General features: G+C 43.0%; 1 protein-coding gene across 1 annotated transcript in view; it reads right to left on the minus strand.

Moving 5' to 3' along the window:
- Nucleotides 1-1349: 1349 nt before the first annotated feature.
- Nucleotides 1350-23984, minus strand: part of LOC104327074 (uncharacterized) — a 28595-nt gene continuing 5960 nt past the window's right edge. The window contains exons 4-15 of the mRNA XM_075446610.1: nt 23517-23636; nt 21945-22064; nt 16298-16420; nt 14718-14800; nt 13384-13509; nt 12543-12588; nt 11476-11609; nt 7157-7285; nt 4980-5094; nt 3972-4106; nt 2607-2732; nt 1350-1758 (exon numbers count right to left, since the gene is read on the minus strand). Coding sequence (XP_075302725.1) covers nt 1637-1758; nt 2607-2732; nt 3972-4106; nt 4980-5094; nt 7157-7285; nt 11476-11609; nt 12543-12588; nt 13384-13509; nt 14718-14800; nt 16298-16420; nt 21945-22064; nt 23517-23636 — 1379 coding nt within the window. The 3' untranslated portion in view covers nt 1350-1636. The remainder of the gene's footprint in view (nt 1759-2606; nt 2733-3971; nt 4107-4979; nt 5095-7156; nt 7286-11475; nt 11610-12542; nt 12589-13383; nt 13510-14717; nt 14801-16297; nt 16421-21944; nt 22065-23516; nt 23637-23984) is intronic.

Here is a 23984-nt window from a genome sequence, read left to right on the forward strand (position 1 = left end):
TCACATGTGAATATTGAAAATGCCGTGCTGCTTTACAAATAAAGTCTTTGTCTGCCCTGTTCTGTAGCAGATCTTTTTAATGTGCTGTAGAGAGGCTTTCGAGCGTAGTTTTGGTTGGGTTTTTTGAAACTACTGTTGGATAGAATTCTCAGTTATTAAAAGGAATCACTAACAGAAATGCCTCTACCAAGCACCAAAATGGAGCTTAGAGATTTGGGCCACAGTAAAATGTAATGTTGAGCTCTTACTTGACAGAATATTTTTTTAAATTTTTTTTCTTTAATCTCACTTTTATTCCAGGTTTGTAGGCAGTAGCAGCTCTAAAGCTCTACATGTGTGTACGAGTTATACCGTGGTCAGAATTAACTCAAAAGACAGGAAACTCTTCTGAAATGTTTTCATAAGGAACTGTGGTATCTGGGAGCAGAGGTCTGGGAGCAGAGGTGTGCCAGAAGAGTGATTCCAAAATGTCGCTGTTCCAGCCAGTTCAGGGTGATGCTCCAGCCAGATTCTTGTATTTAAAAACAAGTGTATTGATCAAAGGTGGAATTGGACTACATAGGTGATGATGATTATCTTAAAAATTAAATCCAACGTTAAAAAAGTAGTGCCCCATAATTTCAAGGCTCTGTTCTACATTTTTTTTCTTGAAAAATACTGTTAGGTTGGCTAAAAGGTCTGAAAGAGACTCCCTCTGGAGGAGAGGGAAGGGGAGGTTGTTCAGTATCCTGTTTACATGTAAGAAAATTAGTTAAATTTAAACATATTGCTACTTTTTTTGTTCTTTAACTCCTTTTAAAATGAAATATCAATATAAGATCAATTCCTAATTTTGCCAAATTTGTTCACTTTTTGCCTGTTGCGCATACCCTTGGAAATAATTTACCATGTGCAGAACACAGATTTCTGTATTCAAACACCTCTCATCCAAATCTTCCATGGTAGCTGCTATACTCTGAACATGCTCTATGCAGCATTCACCTACCTCAATGTGCCTTTGCCCTTCTGCTGGAGAGTAGTGCCTACAGCGTAGGCAAGGATCAGCCATAAGGCTTGCCCTATTCTTGTTTCTTACAAATTTGTTGCAATTTCTGAGTTGTCCCTCAGCAGTTACTTCCTGTAGTAATAACCTGTTAGTGGTTTTCTACCTTTGTGCTATGTGTTAATTAAATTACTTTCTAAAGTCAAGTCCCTGGAGTGTGCTCTGAAATAAGGGACTTTGAACAGAAACGAAATAAACGATGAATGCAGAGGAACCTGCGTGCTTGAGAGAAGCCTCTTCAGTAGAATCGGCCTGTTATGTGAATAAAACCTCATGAATTCAGCGCTGTTTTTTTGGAGGGGGAGTAAGGAAACCGAAAACAAACCATGGAAGATTACTGAAGCATAACAGGTGATTTTCAAACCATTGGAAGGAATGTAGCCACAGTTCTCAAGCACACTTAAGCAGCCAGCCAGAGTGTTCAAGGGGATTGTCTTTTGACCTGCTCGGATTCTTGTTATCGGACCACCTCTCTCGTATGATGGAACTGCAAGCAGCAGGAAAACTTTAACTACAGGAACCAATGAAAAGAGTTGTTTTCTCCGATCAGGCTCTTCGATCTGGTAAGCTTTCATAAGCCATCTGGCTTAAATATTAACTGTCTTCGTGGCAAATGGCTGCCCTAAGGAGCTCCTGAGTTTCCTCTGTTTGTTGACGGACTTGCTCGAGGAGTTTGGCCATTTGGCTTTTTCTGAATGCTAATGAAAATTCTGGATCTGAAGAGGAAAAACAAGTGTCAGGCAACCTGCTGGTTTTCTCTGTAATGCAATGCTTAGAAAGCTTATATTACAGGTTAGATACAGTTGATGGGCTCTTATTACAGAGTGAAGTATAGAGCAGATAGAACAATATTCTTCTACCACACAAAGCAGATCCTAATTCAGTTTTCATCCCTAGGACACTTCAAGATTGTTTGCTGCTAAATTCTCCTGATCCAGATGTCTAGAGCCCAGGTGCCAAACTCGGCCTTATGCAACAGGTGCATGTCAAGACATAGCAGGGTCTTGGCTCTGGCTCCACCTATGTGAAGGTACTTGCTATGTACATATATTAATATATTATAGCTCTCACCTGTACTTAACTTCCACCCCAAACAAAAAAAAAAAAATAGAAAAAAACAAGGAACAGAATTTAGAGTATGAAAAAGATGTGAGACTTCCCAGTTGTAATACCAGCTAATCATGCGATTTGCTTGTTTGTTTACTTTATCAAGCTAAACTAAATACATACTTGAAAAGTTTTGAGGTTGCATCTAATGTCAAACATTCTTATATTGGATAAAAACGTCAGCAGCTGAAGTCCTGTTTCCCTGCTGATCAGAGAGCCTTTAGTTTTAAAGCAAATGAAAAAAAAGAAAACCCTGCCTTTATCGTGAGACACTCTTAGTTACTTAAAAACATGTAAGGTGCCAGCTACCCTTGAGATTATTCTGTTTGCTTAAGGGAGCAGAGCTAATCCCCAGAGGAGGCTGCCCAGCATTCTCACTTCTGTCACCAAGCAGCGCCTGTTTGCTGCTGACGGGCGCAGGCAGCGCTGGGGACTCGGCCCAGCAGTGAGGACGTACCTTCTCGCAGCCTGCAGAATGCAGAGATGCCCAGCTGCTGAAAGCGGATCTCTTGGTGGGTGAGAAAATTCTGGAGGTAGGCCTGAACCTCTCCGATGTGACGCTTCAACAGAAGCATCATTTTTTCTGCGGAAAGGGGAGAACCGCCGGAGATCAGTAGGAGCCTTTAGAACAGTTTGAAAACTGATTTTTCTAACAACTGATAAGATTGTTCGTGACTCATCTACTTTCAGCTGCAACCAACATTACTGCAAAGCACGGAAAAGGACTTCCACGTACTACAGCCTCTAAGGGTATCGCTGACACTTCAGGGAAATGGAACGCCGAGTGGGCTGCTGTGCTAGGACGCCGGTCCTTGTGCGAGGTGCGTGCTGACGTACAGACTGATCAGCTGTCACGCAAACCCATCCGTGAAGCGATTACGCTGTTGGACTCTGCTCACTACTTGAGAGTCTGCTCTGTTGCGAATCCTTGATGGTAGAATTCGAATAGGTTTGTGTTTTCCCTTACTGGAGACTCATCATGGACTCCAGTTTCTCTCATGTCTAAGGATTGAAATCTAACCATGCTTTTCTAGAGAACATAGCAAAACTCAGCTGAACGCCTTTTTCTTGCAGGTCTTAAAGGCTCTCAGCTGCATGGAACAAGTATATTAAGCATAAAGCTGTTTGTTTTCTGCACGTAAAAATAATGCTCTTTTCATTGTCTCTCACTGAAACTTGAAAAAATGTAGGCTACATTCCTAAAAGCCACCTGGTAATCTAGTCTAGAGTTACAACAACAGTGTTTGGTTCAGTAAGATGCTTTCCTCTTGCTGGTCAGGGAGCAGAGCTGATCTAAAATTCTGCAGTGCAACCATCCTATTGAAATTGTCTCTATCAACTTCTGCTCCTCTCTGTGGGGCATGCCATCGCCGTGTGTATACTGAGAAGGAGGGTCAAACAAAGATGCAACAACAACGCTTGTCTGAAACGGGGTCTCATCTTTCCCTTGATAAGGAGTGTTTTACATTACCCCACCTTCCCACTTAACTTGTTTTTAAGGATCTCGGAATTGCCTCCAGACTAGCCCTGCAGAATGGTAGTCCTTGAAGAAGGCAACAGACGCCTGAATCGGATCTTTGTCCATGGTCCATTTTCATCCCTGGGCTTTCTCATGCACTCAGGCACTGGTTTATGTGTATTTCAGGGGTGACTGTAGGCGTTTTTATGCTAATAAATTTGTAGAGACCAGATGGAGGACGCTACAGGAATGTTAAAGGTTGTTCAGTGCCCGACAGTTAAAACTCCTTTGCGAAAAGGCTCATTTCACTCCAGAGCGCCATAAATATCTTTGAAAGCACGGTTAATGCGGTGTGACAGTTACCGTGGCCTATCGTGCGCTGGATGATGGAGGCAGCTTGGAAGGACGGCTCAGTATGTTCCAGCTGGGCAGCCAGTCTCACCAAGCACTTTGTCAAGGGTTCGTCCATCCACTGGACCATGCGTAACACGGCTGCTTCTGGGAGACACAAAGAGAAGAGAGCAGTCGGCAAACAGATACTCCAGCACTGAAGAAATGGTGAGAGGCCCGCCAGAAACTGTACTGCCTCAACAGGACATCCTTCGTGCAGCGGAAGAAACAAAATAAGTGCTGAACTTGTGCAATAATTAGGTTGTAAAAAGGACATGTTCTGAGGTTATGCTCTCAATAAGGTAGGGCCGTGGATTTGATTCACAGAAAGGCTGAGGGCTTTTTATTTTGTTGGCTTTTTGCTCTGAAAGAATGAATCATTTTATGTATGAGATACGCTCTTGCCTAGTGGCTCAGTCTGTCTGCAGCTGCTGGGCACCTCTTGCAAAATTAAATGTGACGTGTGGCCAGTTGCATGGCAGTTACACCAGGTACAAGCGATGAAATGTTTGACAGACAGTGTCTAATGCTGGGCAGGCTTCACACGGATCCTCTTTGCCATGAGGATCGCTGTACCTTCCACGGGTGCTAATGTGGGATCTCTTACAAATTCTATGTGCAAAAGATTTAAAGAAAAAGAGCCACTTTGTATTTTAGTCTTTTCTTATATTAGTTTCTGCTATTGTGAAATTAATTCAGCCAGAGAAACTGGGCAATGTTACAAATAAAAGTAGACAGGCCGCGTCCAACAATGAAGCTCAGCACCAAGAATTTTGAGTAAAAAATTTTAAGAAGTTCAACAGAAAAAAGTGTACACAACAGAGCCCATGTCTCTTCTTGAAGCTTATGGCAGAACTCCCAGGGAATTTAAAGGCAAAGACGTGGGCTGCGTGCCCACCTGTGCTTCATCTCCCATCAGGACTAACAAAGGATAGGTACACTTCTCGGATTAAGCCATTTTCGGTGGGGTTGCTTCCCTACCTTGCTTTGCCAGCTCAACAAGGCAAGATGTCACATAATGAAGAGACTCTTCTTGAACATCAGTAGAAAGCATGGTCTGGAGGAGACCTTCAACACATGAGCTCTCAATGATTCTCTGCAATGAGGAAGAGATTCACATTTAGCGCTTCGATTATGCTTTGGTGGGGTCCCAGGACTTCGGAAGCACTGTGTAACTCTTAGCAACACTGAGGGCTAAAACATCAGTAACAGGAATGTCCCCTCCCAGCCCTACCACAACTAGGTGACAAATCTATTGTTCAGAGGTCACCTGATTTTAGACATTTCCCAGGGCTTGCTCTGTCTATGGGATGTTCTCATGGTCACAGATCACTCTGAGCCCGAAGAATTTCCTGACCTGTTGCTGCTATACCAGGCTGTTCGTTAGCATTAAGCTGTTGTTTGCTCAAGTCTCGCTGCAGAGGTGATTAAGCAGAGTGCTCCAGGGCAAAGCAGTGGGAAATGTGGAAGTTTTATCAGTTTCTTTCATTTGCCTCCAGGGCTTTGAAACCTTTCTGGTGTTGAAACGCTCTGATCTGCAGAAATATGAGATGACTTCTCACTAACAAAGGTGAGTTCTGTTTCTGGAGGGAAATGTTACAAATGAAACGCTTCTGTGTAACCCTTATATTTTGGGTTGAATCCGCTATGCCAAAAGTGGTGTTGGGCAGTGTGTCTCTGTACTGGGATATATATTATAGAGACTGAGCTGAAAGCAGATAGGAGACACAGCCTGTGCTGACCTGGATTAAAAGCATGTGAGACCAAAGAATGAGTCACCTGGAGGTGACTGGTTAGTACAGAAGCTGAAGCACAAAGTCATCAGCTCTCGGGGAGGTCCTAACAATGGGATCTGCTCACACCTCCGTAAGGGAGCTCAGCTGTCTGTCAGCATTTTTGTGGGCTCATTTTATGTTGCAGTTTTTAACCTGCTGCTTAGAGGTCGAAGCTGGATTCAAGACTGCTGCCTTTCAAGCTCTGTTCATGTCCAGCTGGCATAAAACCAACACTTTTTTCCTCTTGTGACAAGGACTCCGGTGTTTTAGGGATGGTTCCTTAGAGTTGACCCTGGAAACCTGGCACTCCCATTCATGTCTGTGGATTCACTTGTGCAGTGAGAACTAAATACATTGCACAGCACACTATAAAGCTTTTATGAAGGTCATCCAGCTCTCTGCTGCTAACAGAATAAAGTCACAGAATTGAAGTGACAAATGTGGTAATCTTTTTAAAGCCAACTTTGAAAGGATGGTCCATTTTTACTCTTACTGTGGGCCTTGAGTTTGAGGGAATCTATTTCCCTGTGAAATTTGATTTCACAACTATCAGAAATCCATATAATTCTTATCTTAGTATAAGTGAAAACAATTATTGGGAGTAGTTTTCCTTTTGGCTAGTTTATATCTCTGGAACTAGTGGTAACTGGAACATGAACAAAGAAGAAAAAAAAAAAAGGAACTGAGTCTCAAAAAGTGTGTCCCAGAAAGTGGGGCAAAGCAGAGACAAGGATTTGCGTCGGGTTTTTTTCCCCAATATTGATTGTTACTAGTGGCACTGTTTTATCAAGGTACCCTTCAAAGGCAAGGAGAAAGGAAATGCATCTGTGGATATGGATTTCATTAGAAGCAAAGTCAGCAACAGAGATCTTTACAGCATCTTGGCACAGCTAGTATCTTGCCAAACAGGCAAAATGTATCTCAGCAGCTGGGGTTATATTTAACGAACTGGGACTGAAATTAGATCAGCATTGAACCCCATAAGTGGATAACTAAGGGCAACTGAAGAGTGAGAGTTAGGAATTCAGGATTCAGTTTCTAAGAATCCTCAGATTTTCCTTGGTGGTTCCTTTGATCAGTATGAAATGTCATTGCTAGAAATATGTTTTATACCTATGATGCAGTCATTCAAATTAGGTAACTACATCACTCATAGGAAAAATTAGACATTTCTTATTTTCATTAGCATTTTTGTATTTGAAAAATATTAATAAAAGCCCCTGTCATTATGGCACATCACATCCTTTTCATACCCACAATTTTCTGTAGAGTATCCTTGGCGTATATTTCTTTAAAAAAAAAAAAAAAATTCTGTGGGTAATGCTGATTTGATATAACTGCAACCTCGCAGGTGTAGTTCAGGGAAAAATACTGGGTACCTACCTGTCTGTTTTTGGAAAGGCTCAGGTTTTTGATGATACAAGCAGCATGGCCAACGATCACAGGGTCTGTTTTATAGACCGACAGAAGCATCCCCAGGCTCTGCAGCAGCTCGGCACTTGCCAGAGTGTCCTGAGAAGAGCAACCAGTATCTCCATTACATCCAGTAAGGACAACACAATGCAGCTTCGCAGCAAACTGCAGCTAGACAGATCTTAGCTCTGACGGAAGAGCATTGATTAGCTCACTTGAACCAGCGGTGTAGCGGCTGGGTCCAGTGCTTTGTCTCCCAAAATACGGCCTACGGACTGGCACTGACCTACGGACTATGGAAAGCAGAGTCTTTAAGGTCTGGGAGTTAATTTCTGTTCGCATCAGACGCTTCCCAGAGGCTGCTGGTAGTCAGGGGAAGGACACGTGAAGTGGTCAGGATGGGTGTGAAAGGGAAAAGTCCGTGGTGAAGCAGCAGCAGCAGCAGCGTGTCCCTGAGCAGCGCAGCAGTCTGCCTCGCCCGCAGGAGTACGGTTAGACCAGCTTGTGGTCAGGCGCCGCTTTGGCAACGTGTTCCGAACCGCAGCGTCTGCGTTTGTCTGTACGTTTCTCTGCTGTCTGAGGGACTTTACTGCGTCCCTCTCTCCCTGGCTGTAGTCTTCCTCCAGTTACCACTCATACTCATTGAATCGGATCTTCTGAATTTGGATTACTGCCCAGGTAGTTTCCTCAAGAACAGGCTGGATTAAGGGGGCGCTGCTATTTTTAAGAGAAACCTGATCTCAGCAGGCTTTGGGTTAGGTCTACAGTTAAAAGCAACGTATGATTTCCTCTTCGGAGAATTTTTTCTTTCAGTCTCTTTCCCTTAGGAATTTGAGTTCTTTATGCAGTTCTTAACGTTGGTTAGTAATGAACTATATTAATTGTGTTACTTAGAAACTCAGACACGTTAGTGAGACTGTTCAATGTAAAACAAATCATCAATCCTATATACAGTTGAGAAAAATCCCATAATTCTGAAACCTGCACAGTGTCAGGATCACTGAAGCAGCATGAAAAGCAGACGTCTTCAAAAATCAGTTTAACTTGCATCTTTCTTTTACTTAGGTTAAATTACACAAGTATATTTTATTTTCTTTTAATATTAGCTGGCATCTTCACTTAAGTTCATTCTTAAGCACTGTCACAACCAGCAATCCGAAAATAAAACATGAAAATAGATGGAAAGGGCAGTGCTATGGCTGAACTCAGGGCATTTAGAGAATCCTATATGCAGGTATGGCCGTCTCTAGTTTTAGCTTTTGTCCTCTTCAAAGGCTGAAATCATATACTTTTAGATATTCCAATTATATTACCATTAATGACTGTTTTCTGTACTTTTGTCCTGAGTGTCCTCTTTTCTATGTAATCCCATCAACTACGATACCCTTATTTGATTTGCTACAGCTGGAGAGGAGGAAATTGTCTACGGACTATAAATGAAATTTCTAATATATAATGACTTCCCTCCTGAGCTCTTCTGTTTATTTATTTAGGACCTACAGTAGCAAGTGACATTACTCTTCATTCTGCTGAACCTCTTTTTTGGCTGGTATATAGCCAGGATTCAGATTTTGTTTCCTGGCTCAATCCTGCACAGCGCGAGAGAATCACGAAAAAACTCTGAGTAGAAATGGATTGGGTGGATCAGATGGATATTGACCTACCTTCTCCCAAGATTTAAAAGAAAGAAACAAAAAAAACCCCCAAAGGCCCCAAACAAACGAAGAGGGAAAAGCATCCTAGCAGCAACTGTGTTTACAATTGCAGTGCTGCACTCGCACCCCTTGTCTAGGGATTTCTTGACAAGATAAATATTACCCCCTGTTTACCAGGTAGCAAGATGGGAAAGCAAAGTCATTTTGTACTTGCAGTGGGAAGTCAGTGGCATCATCTGGAGGAGACAGACCCTTGCCACCCTGACTTCCACATCTTTGCTCAGAGGAATGTGATTTAAAGGCTGTTTTCGCACAAAGCCTGACTCTTTCTTTAGTGTTTCAGGGTTGGGCTGTCCTTGGGTTGGGCTGTCCTTGGGAGAACTGAATAAAATTCGCCCTGCCAGAGGGAAGTTTTCCAGCACTTTCTGGGAATCGCTGTCAACAGCCTGGCCGGGGGATTGCAAAAAAAGGGGTTTAAGCAGGGAGAGTAGCTCCTGTGAAGCATTCCTGGGGGTTTGCTTCATGGTAACGAAAGGGCAGATGAATTCTGCCCTATTGTATCCTGGGTAGTATTTGTAATAATTCAAGCATCCCTTGACTTGTTTGTAAAGGTTAGCTTTGTCCGGTGGTTTGTTTTCCAACAGCTGTTCCCATGGAGAAGTCCCTCTTTCACTCACTGAGAATCCAGCCTGGGTGAGTGAAAGAAACCTTGAAAAGGTTTGAAAAGCGGGCCAGAAGAGGCACGGAGGTGGGGAGGCGGGGTGCGAGTGGGGAGGGGTCAGCCTCTTCGCAGAGTGCCCCGGGCGCGCTCGCACAAAGCAGCAACATTCAACAGTCAGGGGCAGCCATGTTTGCTCACTAAAACAAATTCTGAGATGTGGACACTTCTCACCGGAGAACGAACCCTCGCGGGCGGTGCTTTGCTCTCCAGCCTCCTGCCGCGGACCCTCTCCCCCAGGGAGGACGGGCTCTGTCACCGCTGGGGCAGCCAGCGAGAGCTCGTGGTGCTTTTGCCGTTCCCACCGATGCTGCGCCGTGCCCTCTGTCGCTGGGGTTTGAAGCGCTGGTAAGGACACGGTCCAGCATCGGGGGGAAAGGAGCTGCAGATACTCTTCTCTGGGAGAACAGAAAGTGTAAATAGCGGTTGGGGGCGGCAAAAAAAGCAAATGCCAGCGAGGACTGTTCCAGCATAGCGCTTCATACTGAGTGACGTTCTTACTGTGTAAATAGCCCCCAACCAACTTCATGTACTTCAACTGTAAGCTTCTTGAGAACAAACTGTGTTTTGACTGAGTGAGGGAGTTTGATTAGCAATGAGGACGGCTGGTGCTAGTGCAGCCAGCACAAAACCTACGAAGCCCCAGTGCCTCTGAAAAGCTCGACGCTCTAGTTGCTGCTTCCCAGCCATTTCTTCCATCATGTCCCAGCGTTAGAGAAGGTGCAGTCTGGTTCATGCTGTGCTGTGTAGGTGTAGGCACCAGGCTTGCAGTAGCCACAGGGCATTTCCAATCAGCCTGAGTGTATTTCAGCCACCAGAAGCACCGAAGCCCAGCTGTGGTTACTCAGATCATCTGTCACTACTGCTTAAAGCAATGTGGCAGGAAAGGTTCTTGCATTTTTTTTGCTTTAGCTACCCAAACTCTGGTTTTCCCAAGAGGTTATTTGAAGACACCTGTCAAAAACCTTTCATATCCATGTTCCTAAGGATGCCTTTAGTTACTGTAATGAAAAGCACATTTAAAAATAATAATAATTTGTCAGTCACTACTTACTGGTTTTATGTGGAGGATGAAAGTACAGCAGGAGTGACTGATTTGTTTATTTGCCGGAGTTTATTTCTACTCAGACTTCTTCATGTATTTGCATAGTGTTGCACTGTTAAAGGTGCTGTTTATCCTGAATGTCAGCAAAAGAACCATTCTATAACTAAGGACGTGACAAGGCATAGGGAAGTCCTGGTGAATTAGCTAAAGATAAGTAAGATTTCAAATTTTATTAGCCCCACTTGCTGTCTTGATCCTAATTCAAAAGGTGTTAAATTTATGCAAATGTACTTTTGAATAACTGTCCAATAGGGAAGTATTTTTGCACTTCATTTTGCACTGATGCACTTTAAATACACGCTCTAAATCAGTTTGCTTTTCCATGTGTGTGGAAACTCTGTAGCCAAGGATTAACTTCCTCAGCCGCCTTCGTGGCTGCAGTCTCTCACAGTGCTAAGCGTGTGTTCTGCCCCTTGTTGCACCCACCTGGAGACCTACACTCTGGGGACCGAGGGGACCACAGGGAGTTACAAGGAGTGCGGGGTAGTATCCACACACCCAAGGAATCTGACACCCACCTCCCCTCCACCCTCCCCTCGGTCGTGTAACAGGTAATCTGATTAACTACGGGGCCCTTTGGATCCCACTCACCACAACAGAGAGGGTCCTTGGGTAGTGAGTGACAGTGCAGATGCAGTAGACAAAACCTTGTCCATTCATACGGGAAGGAGAACTGCTGGGAAGCCTCACGGAGTCTACCAGTCATTCACAAAATGCATTTTGTTTGCAGTTTAGCCATGACAGAGCGTCACCCCAGGCAGGGTCTAGAACTGCTCCTTCCCTTCTGCTCTTGGGGAATGACCTCCCCTACCTGGTTGTGCGGGTGCTGGGACAGTATCCAGAGCAGGGCGATGGAGGCGCGACGCACATCCTCACTGCCAGATGCCAGGAGAGAGTGCAGCTTGGGCAGGACGTCCTCAGCAACCATCTCGGCCTGGATGTCCGCTGGTTGGGGGAAACGACCGAGAACAGGGAGCTGCAGAGCACTGCGAGGAGACGTTCAGGCCCTGACTCACATGCATTTCACCGCCTCAGCGATGAGACTTAGAGGGGACCTCCCCACCTCTGAGAGATGACACAATGCTGGATGTTTGGTTATAAAAATAAACCCTCATCTGTTCTGGCTCCTCTTGCCAAAGGATTAATGCAGGCTTGAGAGCACAAAGTAGCTCTGGGCACCCTTCAGTTCGTGTCTGAATCTCAGCGAGAAGAAAGGAGGGGAATTTTCCGAGTGCTTCGTGGGCCTAAGGATCAGCGAGAAGGCAGCAGCTTCTGCTGTGCAGATGGAAAGACCTCCCCAAGCACCACCTCTCTCACCGAGTTATGGTCAGCCAGAGGAGGGGTCGGCCATCCTGGCTGAGTCCTCCTACCCGACCTGTCCCTGCAACCTCAGCAAGTGCCAGTCCTCTGCTTTCATCTCCCAAGTGTGCTGTAGAAACGGATCTTGGGCTTTCAATAGGATAGGATGAGAGGATGACAAGTGCTCGGGAGAAAATGCTATTTAATGACAGACAGATTCATGCCTTGGGAGAAGGCAGGTGCCTACTCAAGCAGCAACTTCAGGAGACATTTGGTCCTAACCAGGTTTAATGCTTAGGAAACATGGAAGGGAGAAAAACTGAACACAGTTGTAAAGGCTCTGTGCATAAGACGACCCCTGCTGTCTCTCTGACTTTGTCCAGATACTTCCCCTCACTGCCTGGGAGCTCTGAGGCTGGTTTAGTTAGTGTATGTACTGCACCTCCCTCTTCTCTTAATATCTAGTCAAAATGTAGAAAAGAGGGTATAATATGAAAGCTTCCCAGCCCCCTGTGCTCACTCTGAAAGGCAGAAAGAAAGAAAAAAGTGTGGTTTGTTTATCTCCAAGATATTGCTTACCACTGGTAGCCAAATTTCTTAGGCAAACACACGCCTGGCTTGAAACCTGCTTGCGCCAAAGGAGGACAAAAAAAACAAGGAAAAGAGAGAGGGTAAAAAAAAAGCTGTTTCAGTAATGCATGTTCTTGCCTACTGTATGCAAAATAAACTTGACAACACTAGCAAGCTATTACAGTATCTTCAGAACAAATTTTGCAACGTGACTTTTTTTTTTTCAAAGTTTTGATGAATTTTTGCAACCTCCTCTAGTACCAGTCATCCTGTTGCTGATGTGGAAGAGCCAGTGGGGTTCAGATGTTGGTATATTTTAGCATTGTCAGATGAGTTATAGGAAAATGACTGAATTTGCCTCATTTACTTTGCCTTTTTTTCATCTCCCTCCTAGAAGGAATTTAGGTTCCAGCCTTTAAATCCTGAACTGCGGCTTCCTGAAGTTTCTTTGGTGTGGCTCCAAACAAAGCAAAATTTTGAAGACGTTATTCTTTGAAGCCATATAGTCAAAGCTATGGATACCAAAAACAAACAAAGTAGCATAATAGATGCTCCAGCTACCTTCTGTTGCAGACACGATGATCAAAGATAGCTGAGAGCCTGGACAGAGCACTTCACACACATAGTTTGAAGTTTAAAGAATACAGGCCATTCTAGTCTAAAGGAAGTGTCCGGGCTGTGGAACCACTTTAATGATTTCCCTTCTCTTTCTCTGCACATTGACCTTGTAGAACCTATGTATCTTCTAATATATGTGGTTTTTCTCATGGGAAGCCTGAAACTGGAAGCCCAAGTTTACAGCTCTACTTTGATGTTAAGCCTTTATGCAAAGAGAAGGCTACAGCTTTACCTTGTCCACAGAAGAGGATAGGAGACAGATGAGTGTCCGCAGCAGGAATCTGTTTCCAGGTCTCAGCATGGCTTCGTGGTGCTGAGCGTTGGCTGCCACGTTGCTTAGGGCAGCACAGCTGTAATACTGCAGAGAACCAAGGAAAAAGTAGAGAAGGAGGAGGTCACAGTGGTGCCATGTTGAAGAGAATAAAAATAAATTGGAGAAATGCTCAGATTTAGAGCTAATGAAAATAAAGTGCTTTTTCATCTTAAGGGTGTTTTATTGGGTAGATGTGATTAACAGCCTAAGTGGGCTTCCTCCAGGAAAAGTGACGCAATCTGCTGTCGCTACACCAGCAGTCATGCCCAGTCACCCACCAGGACCCTGGGTATTTGGGAATGTGCTGTGTTGCTGCAACAACACTGCTGCTGGCACCCAAGTCAGCTCATCTGCATCTACTGTATTACATGTTTACATTAATTTACTCAAACCGGATGTAGTCATTGCCCTGCCATGCCGAGAAATGATTTTCAAAGGATTTGAACATTAATGCTAGGGAGGATTATATATGGGTATGTATTACTAGAGAGGTATAATTAGAAGGAACGGGTTGAACTGCAGAGAAGGAATTTTTAAGATGAATCTCAGAGAAAGCTGATGATGCTGAAACAGTTAGCAGAAAGCAATTCCAGCTCCATCACTTCAGACATTTAAAATGATCTGAACAGAGATGACAAAGCCGATGGAGGAAACAATCCTGTGCTACTCAGAGGACCAAATGCATGAACTAGCGGACTTTAAGGTTTACAACTCTGATTCATAGTTTTCCATCAGAGTACTTCTGAACCAAGACCAGCTCTCAGTTAAGTGTGCAGAATCACAGAGATGTCTGTGATAGGCATAAAATAGGAAGATTTCCCAGACATTTATGATAAGAAGAAAAAAGTCTTTGCAAGCTATGCCTTTTCAGGACACTTAGTAAAATTGCTTGGAGTGGAAGATCAAAGTTAGGATCAAAAAAAAAAAACTAGAGGAAGAAGCTTATGTAACTTGTCTGATGACCTGAAAGACACAGGAAGGTAACCACGTAACAACTGTGTGCATGCATTAATGTACTCTGGCAGATGCACTTCTGCATCGTAAACTTTCTCCTGTGGAGCTAGACAAATTGAGTGATTTGAATATACATCATCTGACTGAGCTGAGTTTCACAGAGATGCTCTCACTTCTTTCCCATTTTCTCCAGAGAAACCTTCCCTGCTCTCCACCTTTTCATTTCCTCGTGCTGTGGTTTGTGCTTTCCTTACAGTCACACTGTTACTGTTTAAAATTCTGACCTGTTTGAGCCATACCTGCACTTCTGAGTCAGGAGATTCCAGCAGTAAGGTAAGAACTGGTAGGGCTCCTTCCTTGCATAGGACCTGTTGAATTTTCTCTGCCATTTAAAGAAAAAAAGTTCTGTTAATGTGCCTTTCCCCTTCCCTCCCTCTCATCTAGAAAAAGGATGCACACAATTATTGGATTCTAGAGACGGGGGTAGATGTCCAAATATATGCCGTCATGTGACTGGAGAGTATATGATTTAGAGCTTGTGCAATACAGCAGCGTGCAGACATTTTAGCAAAATGACTAGCAGGCTGGCTGATTAAGCCTTTGCTGCTTTTATGCTAAAGACTGTTCCAAGAATCTGAATTGCTGGAGAAGCTGAAAAACCTCAGGTACAATACTCACCATGATTTCTGTTTTAAAAACCAAAAAAACAAATCCTTTTAAAAATTCTGAATAATAACAAAAGTGCAATAATAAACTGTAGAAGTTCTTGCCAACCATTTCCTTCCACCATACAGAAATAAGAGACATTACTCACAACTGTATCACTTAGCTGTGTGGGATAATGGTGTCATCTAGATAGGTGAGATTTAATCATAGAATCATAGAATCATAGAAAGTTTTGGGTTGGAAGGGACCCCCAGAGGTCATGTAGTCCAACCCCCCCGCAGCGAGCAGGGACACTGCTAACTAGATCAGGTTGCTCAGAGCCCCGTCCAACCTGGTCTTGAATGTTTCCAGGGATGGGGCCTCCACTACCTCTCTGGGCAACCCGTTCCAGTGTTTCACCACCCTCATTGTAAAGAATTTCTTCCTTATATCTAGCCTAAACCTACCCTGTTTTAGTTTAAAACCATTACCCCTCGTCCTGTCACTGCTGTCTCTACTAAAAAGATTGTCCCCATCTTTCCTATAGGCTCCCTTTAAGTGCTGAAAGGCTGCAATCAGGTCTCCCCGCAGCCTTCTCTTCTCCAGGCTGAACAAGCCCAGCTCTCTCAGCCTGTCCTCATAGGAGAGGTGCTCCAGCCCTCGGATCATTTTTGTAGCCCTAATGCTGGTTTGTTTCAGAGTTAGTGGATGGTAATACACATACTATTGCAGAGGACCAAATACCGTTTGCTAAAGCTCTTGGCAGATATCCCAGTAGCCTTTAACGTCTGACCCATAATAATTGTATTTTGCATGTTCCAACTTCAAGTTAGGGATACAAGCCAAACGTTCCTAGAGCTTGAGCTTGTTGGATAAGCTTCTGAGATTGCGTCAAAGTACCACTAAATGTGCTGCTATATTTCTAGACCAAGTTATCTCTTTAACAAATCATTATGTCTTTTCCTATTTTTTTGACTGACGGTTTCAGTGCTTTTACATCAGCCCCTTGGGGTTGAAAATCAAGCCTTTCTATTTTGGTACTAGGCAAAAAAAGGGTCTGTATTAGCTAACTTAAATCATCAGCCTATGGTATCAACACGAATGCCACAGGCAAAGAAAATCCTTTGTTGCTCAGATACGCTTTTATTCTTGCCTTAACACTTTTGAATTATTTTTCTATTAGTGAGAAATATTCTTTTGGCAATTTTAGATAAAGGGTTTAGTCAGAAAGCACCTGATTGTGTGAGGTTGAGAATAGCACCAACTGCATTTTGTTGGACTCTAGGATCGTAGGAGTTGGCAAGAGACAGTAGAGGTGTAACTCCTCGAGCAGCGCCAATAGCATCTCGGTTGGACTCTAGAGAAAAGAATGAAAGAAAGACAACATTGACATCTTACTGTGAGCCAGGAGTGGGACAAGTAGCAGGACTAGATTTCTTTGGCATTCACTTCTCTCATTTTTTGGTATGCATCAAAATTTCTCTGCATGCTGAAAGGAACCTCTTTAAAATTCCAAGAACTCAATGGGAAAGCCATAGATCACAGCTGGTTGAATGCTTTTGTTTTGTGACTGGGATGATTAAAATAAAATGACCGTAACTCCCATTAAACAGGTTAGCAAGGTGCCATAATTGCCTTGTATTTCTGCTATGTCTGATCAAGCTATTCACTGCACCAACCAAAAACTCCATAATTAACTGCAGGTAAGACTGAATTGATTTAGCAGGGTATATTCAGGGCCGTTTTCTCTCTTTGAATGTGCCTGTGTTGCCCCTTTGACAGCTACAAACAATGCAGAGATTTCTAAAGACAGAATCTGACTTAACCACTGGAATTTGAACAGATGTGTCTTCTCTGAAGTGGTGATGCTTCCTTGCATGGCAGTGCATTAAGTTGTACAGTTGTATTCAACATCCAGGAGTACAAGGAGAATTCAGAAAAGATCTGCAGAGTCCCTTGAGACTCCTGGATGAAAAACGGGGGAAAAGATAACTATAATGCTTAAATAATGTTATAAAATTAACTATATACTATAAAAGACTATATAACATTTATGTATTGTGTATATATGTATACTACATTTGATAGGCTTATATTATGCTATGAAATATAATAGTTTAGAAAAAAAAAATCTGCTTTCAGTTCTACTCCTTTTGTTTTGGACTTGCTGAAAGGTAGCCTCAGCTGCGCCGTATAGAAGAGAATCCTTCTGTTATGCTCTTCCCTACCTCTCTACTGTGAGGCCATCAAAACACTTGCAACAAATAACCTGCTGCCACACTCAGATAGCTATGGTTCTCTCCGTTTTACTGTCTTATTTATATCTATACATTACCTGTATTTGTATTCTGTAAGCATTCTAGTGGCAGAACTTTTAAAAAAAATAAGGTGTTGGCAGTGGTTTTCTTTGAAGTTGATAAGATTTAAATGGGAATTAGACCAATGAAGAAGTCTTTTAATATCATAGTATTCTGCAGATTATTTTATAAAAGGAAAACCAAAATCTATAGTCTACATCTTTCATTGTTTGTAGGAGCCAAACTGCCACTGAAGACCACGGGAGTTTTAGTTGAGTACCGCTTCATTTCTGTACACTTCCAGACAGTTTAAACAATGGCCAGTCTCTGGAAGTTTGCTGAGACAAACGTGAAGCAGAGGAAAGCAAGAAATGTGAAGGTATTTAGATGAGATCAGCTCTTCAGGTGCCAACTACTTTAGAGAGTTTAGAGAACAAAGCCATTATTTCTATACCTGGAGCCCATGCATGCTGGGGAACTGACACGCATAGATAATCCAGGATAGCTATTCAAGCACAGTTCAGCCAGTATCAGTTTAGTATTCCAGGACAATTCCCTTTCTGCCTCCATATGAATATTTTATACTTAAGGCAATAGCTTTTTTTTCTAGGAAATAATACTCTCATTTTTGAGCAAAATAATTGTTCTGGGAAGAGTCATGTATTTAACAATGGCTTTTCCACATAGGAAGCTATTATTCTGGTGATATTTTGTGGCCAATTTTGTAGACAAGCCTTTCTCCAATCTAATCTGCCTGCATATTGTTCTTTTGTTTCCCCCAGCAGAAGGAAAAATTGTTTTGTGCAGTTCCAACCGACGGAAACCAGTCTGGTCTGATGTAAACTCTAATTAGCTGAGCAAAGAAGAGAGGTAAGAAGATTGAGAATTCAGATATTACTGCTTCCTTCATTCTTTCACACAATACACTCTGTGAACATTTGTGAATGTAGAAGAGAACCTCACATTTGGGCAAAGGGATTACAAACATTCAGACAAAACTTGGTCAAAATATAACAGAATATGAGCCATTGGGTGCATCAAAGGTTCTTCTTCGTTAAAGAAACATAACTGTCTTGATTTGGAAAGCATTCACAGCCACGACAGCTCAATTTTTCTGCCTGAGGGCTTGGAGGTGGTGGTGAACACTGGAAGCCTCCAATGGCAGGACGAGCTCTTGCAGCCTGCTTCAGAGGGTGGTGGTATATGGAGACCCAGGCACGCCGCTCCCACCTGGGAAGGACTGGAGTGCCCGCTCTCAGCCTGGGGGAGTGGAGAGACCACAACAGGTACCCACAGGACAGAAACCTCTGCGACCAAAATTAATTTTTTTCTTTTCCCTTGGGTCATTCACTAGCTGACAAGTTCTACTCTGCAGTCTTTGCTAGTGCCCATTACTGTGGGCTTGCTGGATTTCTTTTTACATATGTCATTTTCCCTTATCCTCCTCTCCGTTCTCATTCTAGTTTTGGTCAGCTAATGTGGCTGAACGCTATCTGTTTCATCAACTTCTGTCAGAATAGATGGAGATACCTATCTCATCAAGATGCGTAACTATACTATCATCTGCATAAGAGACGTGGCAGGCTAGATTATGCTTCTCTCCTGGACCACCTGTTTATCCAAGTAATGCAGTCCCTCCACTTGTGCTCCTTAGAGTGCTTTTAGAAGGGAGTCATGTATTCAAATGCTACTCTAGAGTGGGGAAATCAATAACATCTACTCAAGCTGAGTTTGAATAATTGACCTTGAAACCTGCACTTATAAATTCTTTCCACTCTTCAAGCCATTTCTGTGCTTGAAAATTCTCCTGTTGGTACAACTCTGAACACACTCTGCACTTACTGCATCCTCCTTGTTTAGCTCAATGCAGATGTTCAGGCCTCCCTAAACCCTTGCTGTGAACATTTAGTTCTGTTCTTACACACTCTGCGAGGAGTTCTTGTCCCAGATCTGATCACTTTCAGCCAAAGACTGAAAAGCTGCAGATAATTGCAAATGTGCATGTGTCCTCTTGCTGTGTGGACAAATGCTGGTGCTGGAACAAACTGACCTTCAAATCCTTTTCCTCTGAATGGGTTTGTTCGCTGTTTTTATTTTTCGCTACATATTGCAGCGGGTAAGCACCAGACAACCCAGCTTATCTGTAACTTGCAGTCACATTGCTAAACAGCTTCATGCTGTACACAGCCTTGCATGCTTATTGCAGCAGAATTAAGACACGTTACCATTCTTAGATTTAGAATTTTAGTCACCTTAAAGCTGTCTAAAGGATCTTCCTAATTTGATTGTGCTTCTATATTTATCTTTTCTAAACCACTCTGAAGCATGAGTGGCTTACTTGAAGGACATGGTTGAACAGAATCTCTAGTAGGCCCCTTAAGGTATCAGAGTCTGCAAGTTAAAATTAAAATAAACTCTATAGAGAATTGCCTCTTGCTTTGGTCTCATTCCTGTGGTAGCTAAACATGGCCTGAAAAAGAAATACATGAATCCAGTCCATGTAAATGCTAGTGAAAACAGGACAGAGATCCTCGAAATTGAGCTAAATCACAGACAGAAACCCAGCCTATGCACTTGCAGGACTGCCTACCTCTGTGTTAAGCAGATGCCTTCCTGTCTTGTTTGAAAGCTCCTTGGGTGCTTAATTTGAATGTCTTGTGCTCAGAAGTACACAGATGCTTCGGGGAGTGTGCAGTGGCAGTAGGTGACCACCCTCAACAGGGAATGACGGTGGATTGGATCTGAGTGGCTGCGGGTTCCCTGTAGTCTGGGTTAAAGACAGAGATATCTAGGAGGGCCAGCGTGCCTTCAGGAGTAAGGAACATCCTTAGGTGCCCAAAGAAGTCACTTTATCTGTGGGCTGCTTAAAACAGGTGAAGCGATGTCCCTCTGTAGATCTTCAGGTGCATCACTCCACTGACCATACATAAAGAAAGCCCTCCTAGTGCCAAGCACCTAAAATTTTAGTGATGCCATGCCCAATTTAGACATTTAAATGAGGCAATTTGCATTCCACACAAAGTAATGTAATATACAGAGTTCTTAACCTAAACATAATAGTATGCAACACTTGAAATATTTTTCCCTTTGAAACTTTTTTTTAAAAACCTGCAGATAAATAAAAGATGGGATAAAATGCAAATCAGCACTTTCATGTTGTTGGAACCTGCTTATTCCTTTCCCCTTTGCAACACAAATACTTAAGTGCAGAAGTAACACTTTCACCATGCTTCTCCCAGGTTTCTGGGAGATTTGATTGCAACTTCCCATACTGGAGAGGAAAGCTGGTGGAATAAACACTACAGGAAGTGAAATACATATTTTCCATGGCTTTTATAAAGGGCTTTACACAATTGGTACGGTAGAATCAGACAATTTGCAAAAGGTAGAATAAGCCAGACTAACCTGATAACCTTTCTTTTTCATAACTGTGGTTGAGCTTACCGGCCTGGATGCCAGGAAAATGTCTAGATCATGATATGAAATAGGCATAGTTAAGCAAGAGAAGATGGTGATAAATGCAAGTAGCTCATGTGGATAAGGAGCTGACTAAAAGCAAGCTGGCAGCAGGTTTTGCTGAGTGGGAATGACCATCTGGAAGGAGACAAGTGGAATTCCACAGGGCCTGGTCCGTTGTTGGTTCTGAACCAGAAAGTTAATATAATGGTGTGAGTGCTGCACTGTCAAGGCGGTGGAGGACCAGAATGTTTTACAAGTAACAGGCAGGTTAGAAGACTGAAACAAAACAAAACAAAACAGAAGCAAAACAAAACCTTACAGTACAAAATCTAGAGGCATGCACTTGGAAACATTTGTTGCAGATGCTTCATTAATTTGTGCCTGCTGGAAACAGGAGCAGAGGAGGAGAAAGATGAAGTGATGAAGTCAGCTGCAGGATGACAACATCACCATGATGCAATCACAAAAAAAAGCAAGTGTTATCATGAGATGTACCACAAAACAATTCCCTGGATGCCACAATAAAAGACACAGGTGAGACCCAAGCTGAAATATTGCACGTTTCTGGTGACCTCTCTTTCAGAAGAGATGAATTCAAAATGGAACTCCTGCAGCTTTTGTAACCTTGGGACTGTAACCATGCCTGATGTCTGTGGTATCACAAAACAGGAGATGCAATTGCTATGTTCCATTTCTGGAACGTATCATTTACACCTAGAAGGGCTGTGAATATGAACAGAGAGCCTCGCTTACAACAGGAGTCTTAAATGAGCTTGGCTTTTTCAGTCTAGTAAAATGGAGAAGCCTCATCAGCATAGACATCAGAGTGAGAACTACTGGAGTAAAAGCCAAAGTAGATGCTAATTAAGATAAGCTAGTCATGAATATATTTAGGTTGGAAATCTGTAAAAGGTTTGTAATCATAAGAGAATGAAGGTCAGAAACACTGAGAAAAAGATCTTAACTAGAATCTCAAGAGGCTGAATTTATGATGTGGGAATACCAAAATTTATTGCTGCCTCTTATGACTTTTACACCGATGGCAAATGGGTTGTTGCACCTTGAAATACAACATAAGAGATGAATGAATTCACCTCAAGAGGATAAAGGGAACAGCACACTCACCTGAAACAGCCAAAGTCATGGTGCAGGCACAGGAATTACACTGGACAGTGGGATCCTCTGACTCAAGTAGATCCAGAATTGGCTCAAGTAAACCCATTTGGACAACTAATTCTTTGTCAACTATTCATAAGTTAAAAAAAAAATGGACAAACAGAAAACTAGCAGTTAACGCCTTTGTGAAAAGAATACATCTTCCTTTGACTGCTTTGGAGGGTCTATAGTATGATTATGCAAAATAAACCTAAGATGGAAACAGCCTGAAAGGCACACACAGTCCCTAGCTTGGTTTGCTTGATTCCTCTTCAGACTCATGAAAGAGTGTAAGAGATGTTCAGAGGTTCTAGTTCAGAAGGTCCCAGATACTTCTGCTAGTAATTCTGTTTTCCAACATAAGGTTCATTTTGGAAAGTGCAACTACAGCTTTCCAATAGGTTCACAATTTACTCAGCCCCCTCCCCACCCCCCACCCCCCACCTTTTTCTTCTGAAATCTACTCTTGAAATTTTATTTTTTACTTGTAAACAGTGACATGATATTATTTGCAGCAAGATCCTTAAAAAAAAAAAAAAAGAAAAGAAAACAGCTAGCTTCATTGAAGGCTAACCCTGTCTTCTGCTGTTACAGGATAGTGTCATGGAATACCTGCTGCGGCCCAGGTGCCAGGGAGCATAGTAGTAGATGCAACAATGACTCTGTTGACAAAGTGTGGGGTGCTCAGGCCCTGTCTATCAACATAAATTTTGTTGGGAAGTTTTTATCTGCAGCTGCCAGATCCTATCTCAATTAGATTTGCCCTATTAGCTACAGAAACAAGTGAATTCTATTAAACTTTTTTTTTTTTTAATCTGCAAGCAATTTAAGACCAAGCTCTTTTCAGTGGTGCCCAGTGACAGGACAAGGGGCAATGGGCACAAACTGAGGCACAGGAAGTTCCGTCTGAACATGAGGAGGAACTTCTTCTCTCTGAGGGTGACGGAGCACTGGAACAGGCTACCCAGGGAGGTTGTAGAGTCTCCTTCTCTGGAGATATTCAAGACCCGCCTGGACAAGATCCTGTGCAGCCTACTGTAGGTGACCCTGCTTCGGCAGGGGGGTTGGACTAGATGACCCACAGAGGTCCCTTCCAACCCCTACTATTCTGTGATTCTGTGATTCTGTAAGACCAAGGTCCAGTTAACAAATAGCAGGAAAATGAGCACTGTCTCATAGGCAGAGTTTATTTCTAAGAGCTGTATCTCTTGCTTGAAAAGGTAAGTGGTGGGCTCTTCATCCAAGAATGAGAATAGTATAGCTGTTCCCACACCAGTCTGGGAATAATTGATCGGCCTTTACACACAGATCCAAGACCTCTTGCCACATGATATAATCTAGCCGGAAGGATCTGATATATCCTGGTGCCACCAGAATCTATGTGGCTTGTACACAGACACAGACTCACACCTGTCCTATCAGGAACACAAAAAGAAGGAATTTGGATTTGTGTAGACCTGCGTACATGTGCCCTCCTTCTGCCTGAGTCTGGCTGAAGAGATACTTTTTCACCTGAACAGAGATGTGTTGTTAATTACTCACTATTTCCTTCCAGCAAGAAGTTGACAAGGGACAAGGAAGACATTTGCTGCACCTCCAGGTCCGCAGACCGTAGTAAGGCGTAGAAGGGTTCCAGATGCTCCACAGGCAGGGGTACGTTCACTGCAGGAATGAGAGGAAATATTCAGGACTCTCATCATTCACCACAGTCACATTTTTCTCTTGTTGGTCTTAAGCCTCAGGTGCTACCATACATCGGCTGAGTAGTATTCCCCTTCATTTAAATTCCATTGCTAGCAGCAAAACAGGGCAAGTTTCCTGAAAAGGTTTTGAATAACCAAGTACTTCAAAAACATCACAGGAAGAGAAGCAATACGCCTTGCTACCGAACAAGTAATAAATAAATAAATAACAGCCTGCTTGTTGCTGGTATTTCTACCTTTTTCTAGGACCCAAACTCTTGCTGGAACCTTATTTGGCATACCTAGGCTGACTTCTAACTGTTTACAA

This window comes from Opisthocomus hoazin, chromosome 2, assembly GCF_030867145.1.
Source record: "Opisthocomus hoazin isolate bOpiHoa1 chromosome 2, bOpiHoa1.hap1, whole genome shotgun sequence".
Lineage (NCBI taxonomy): Eukaryota > Metazoa > Chordata > Aves > Opisthocomiformes > Opisthocomidae > Opisthocomus > Opisthocomus hoazin.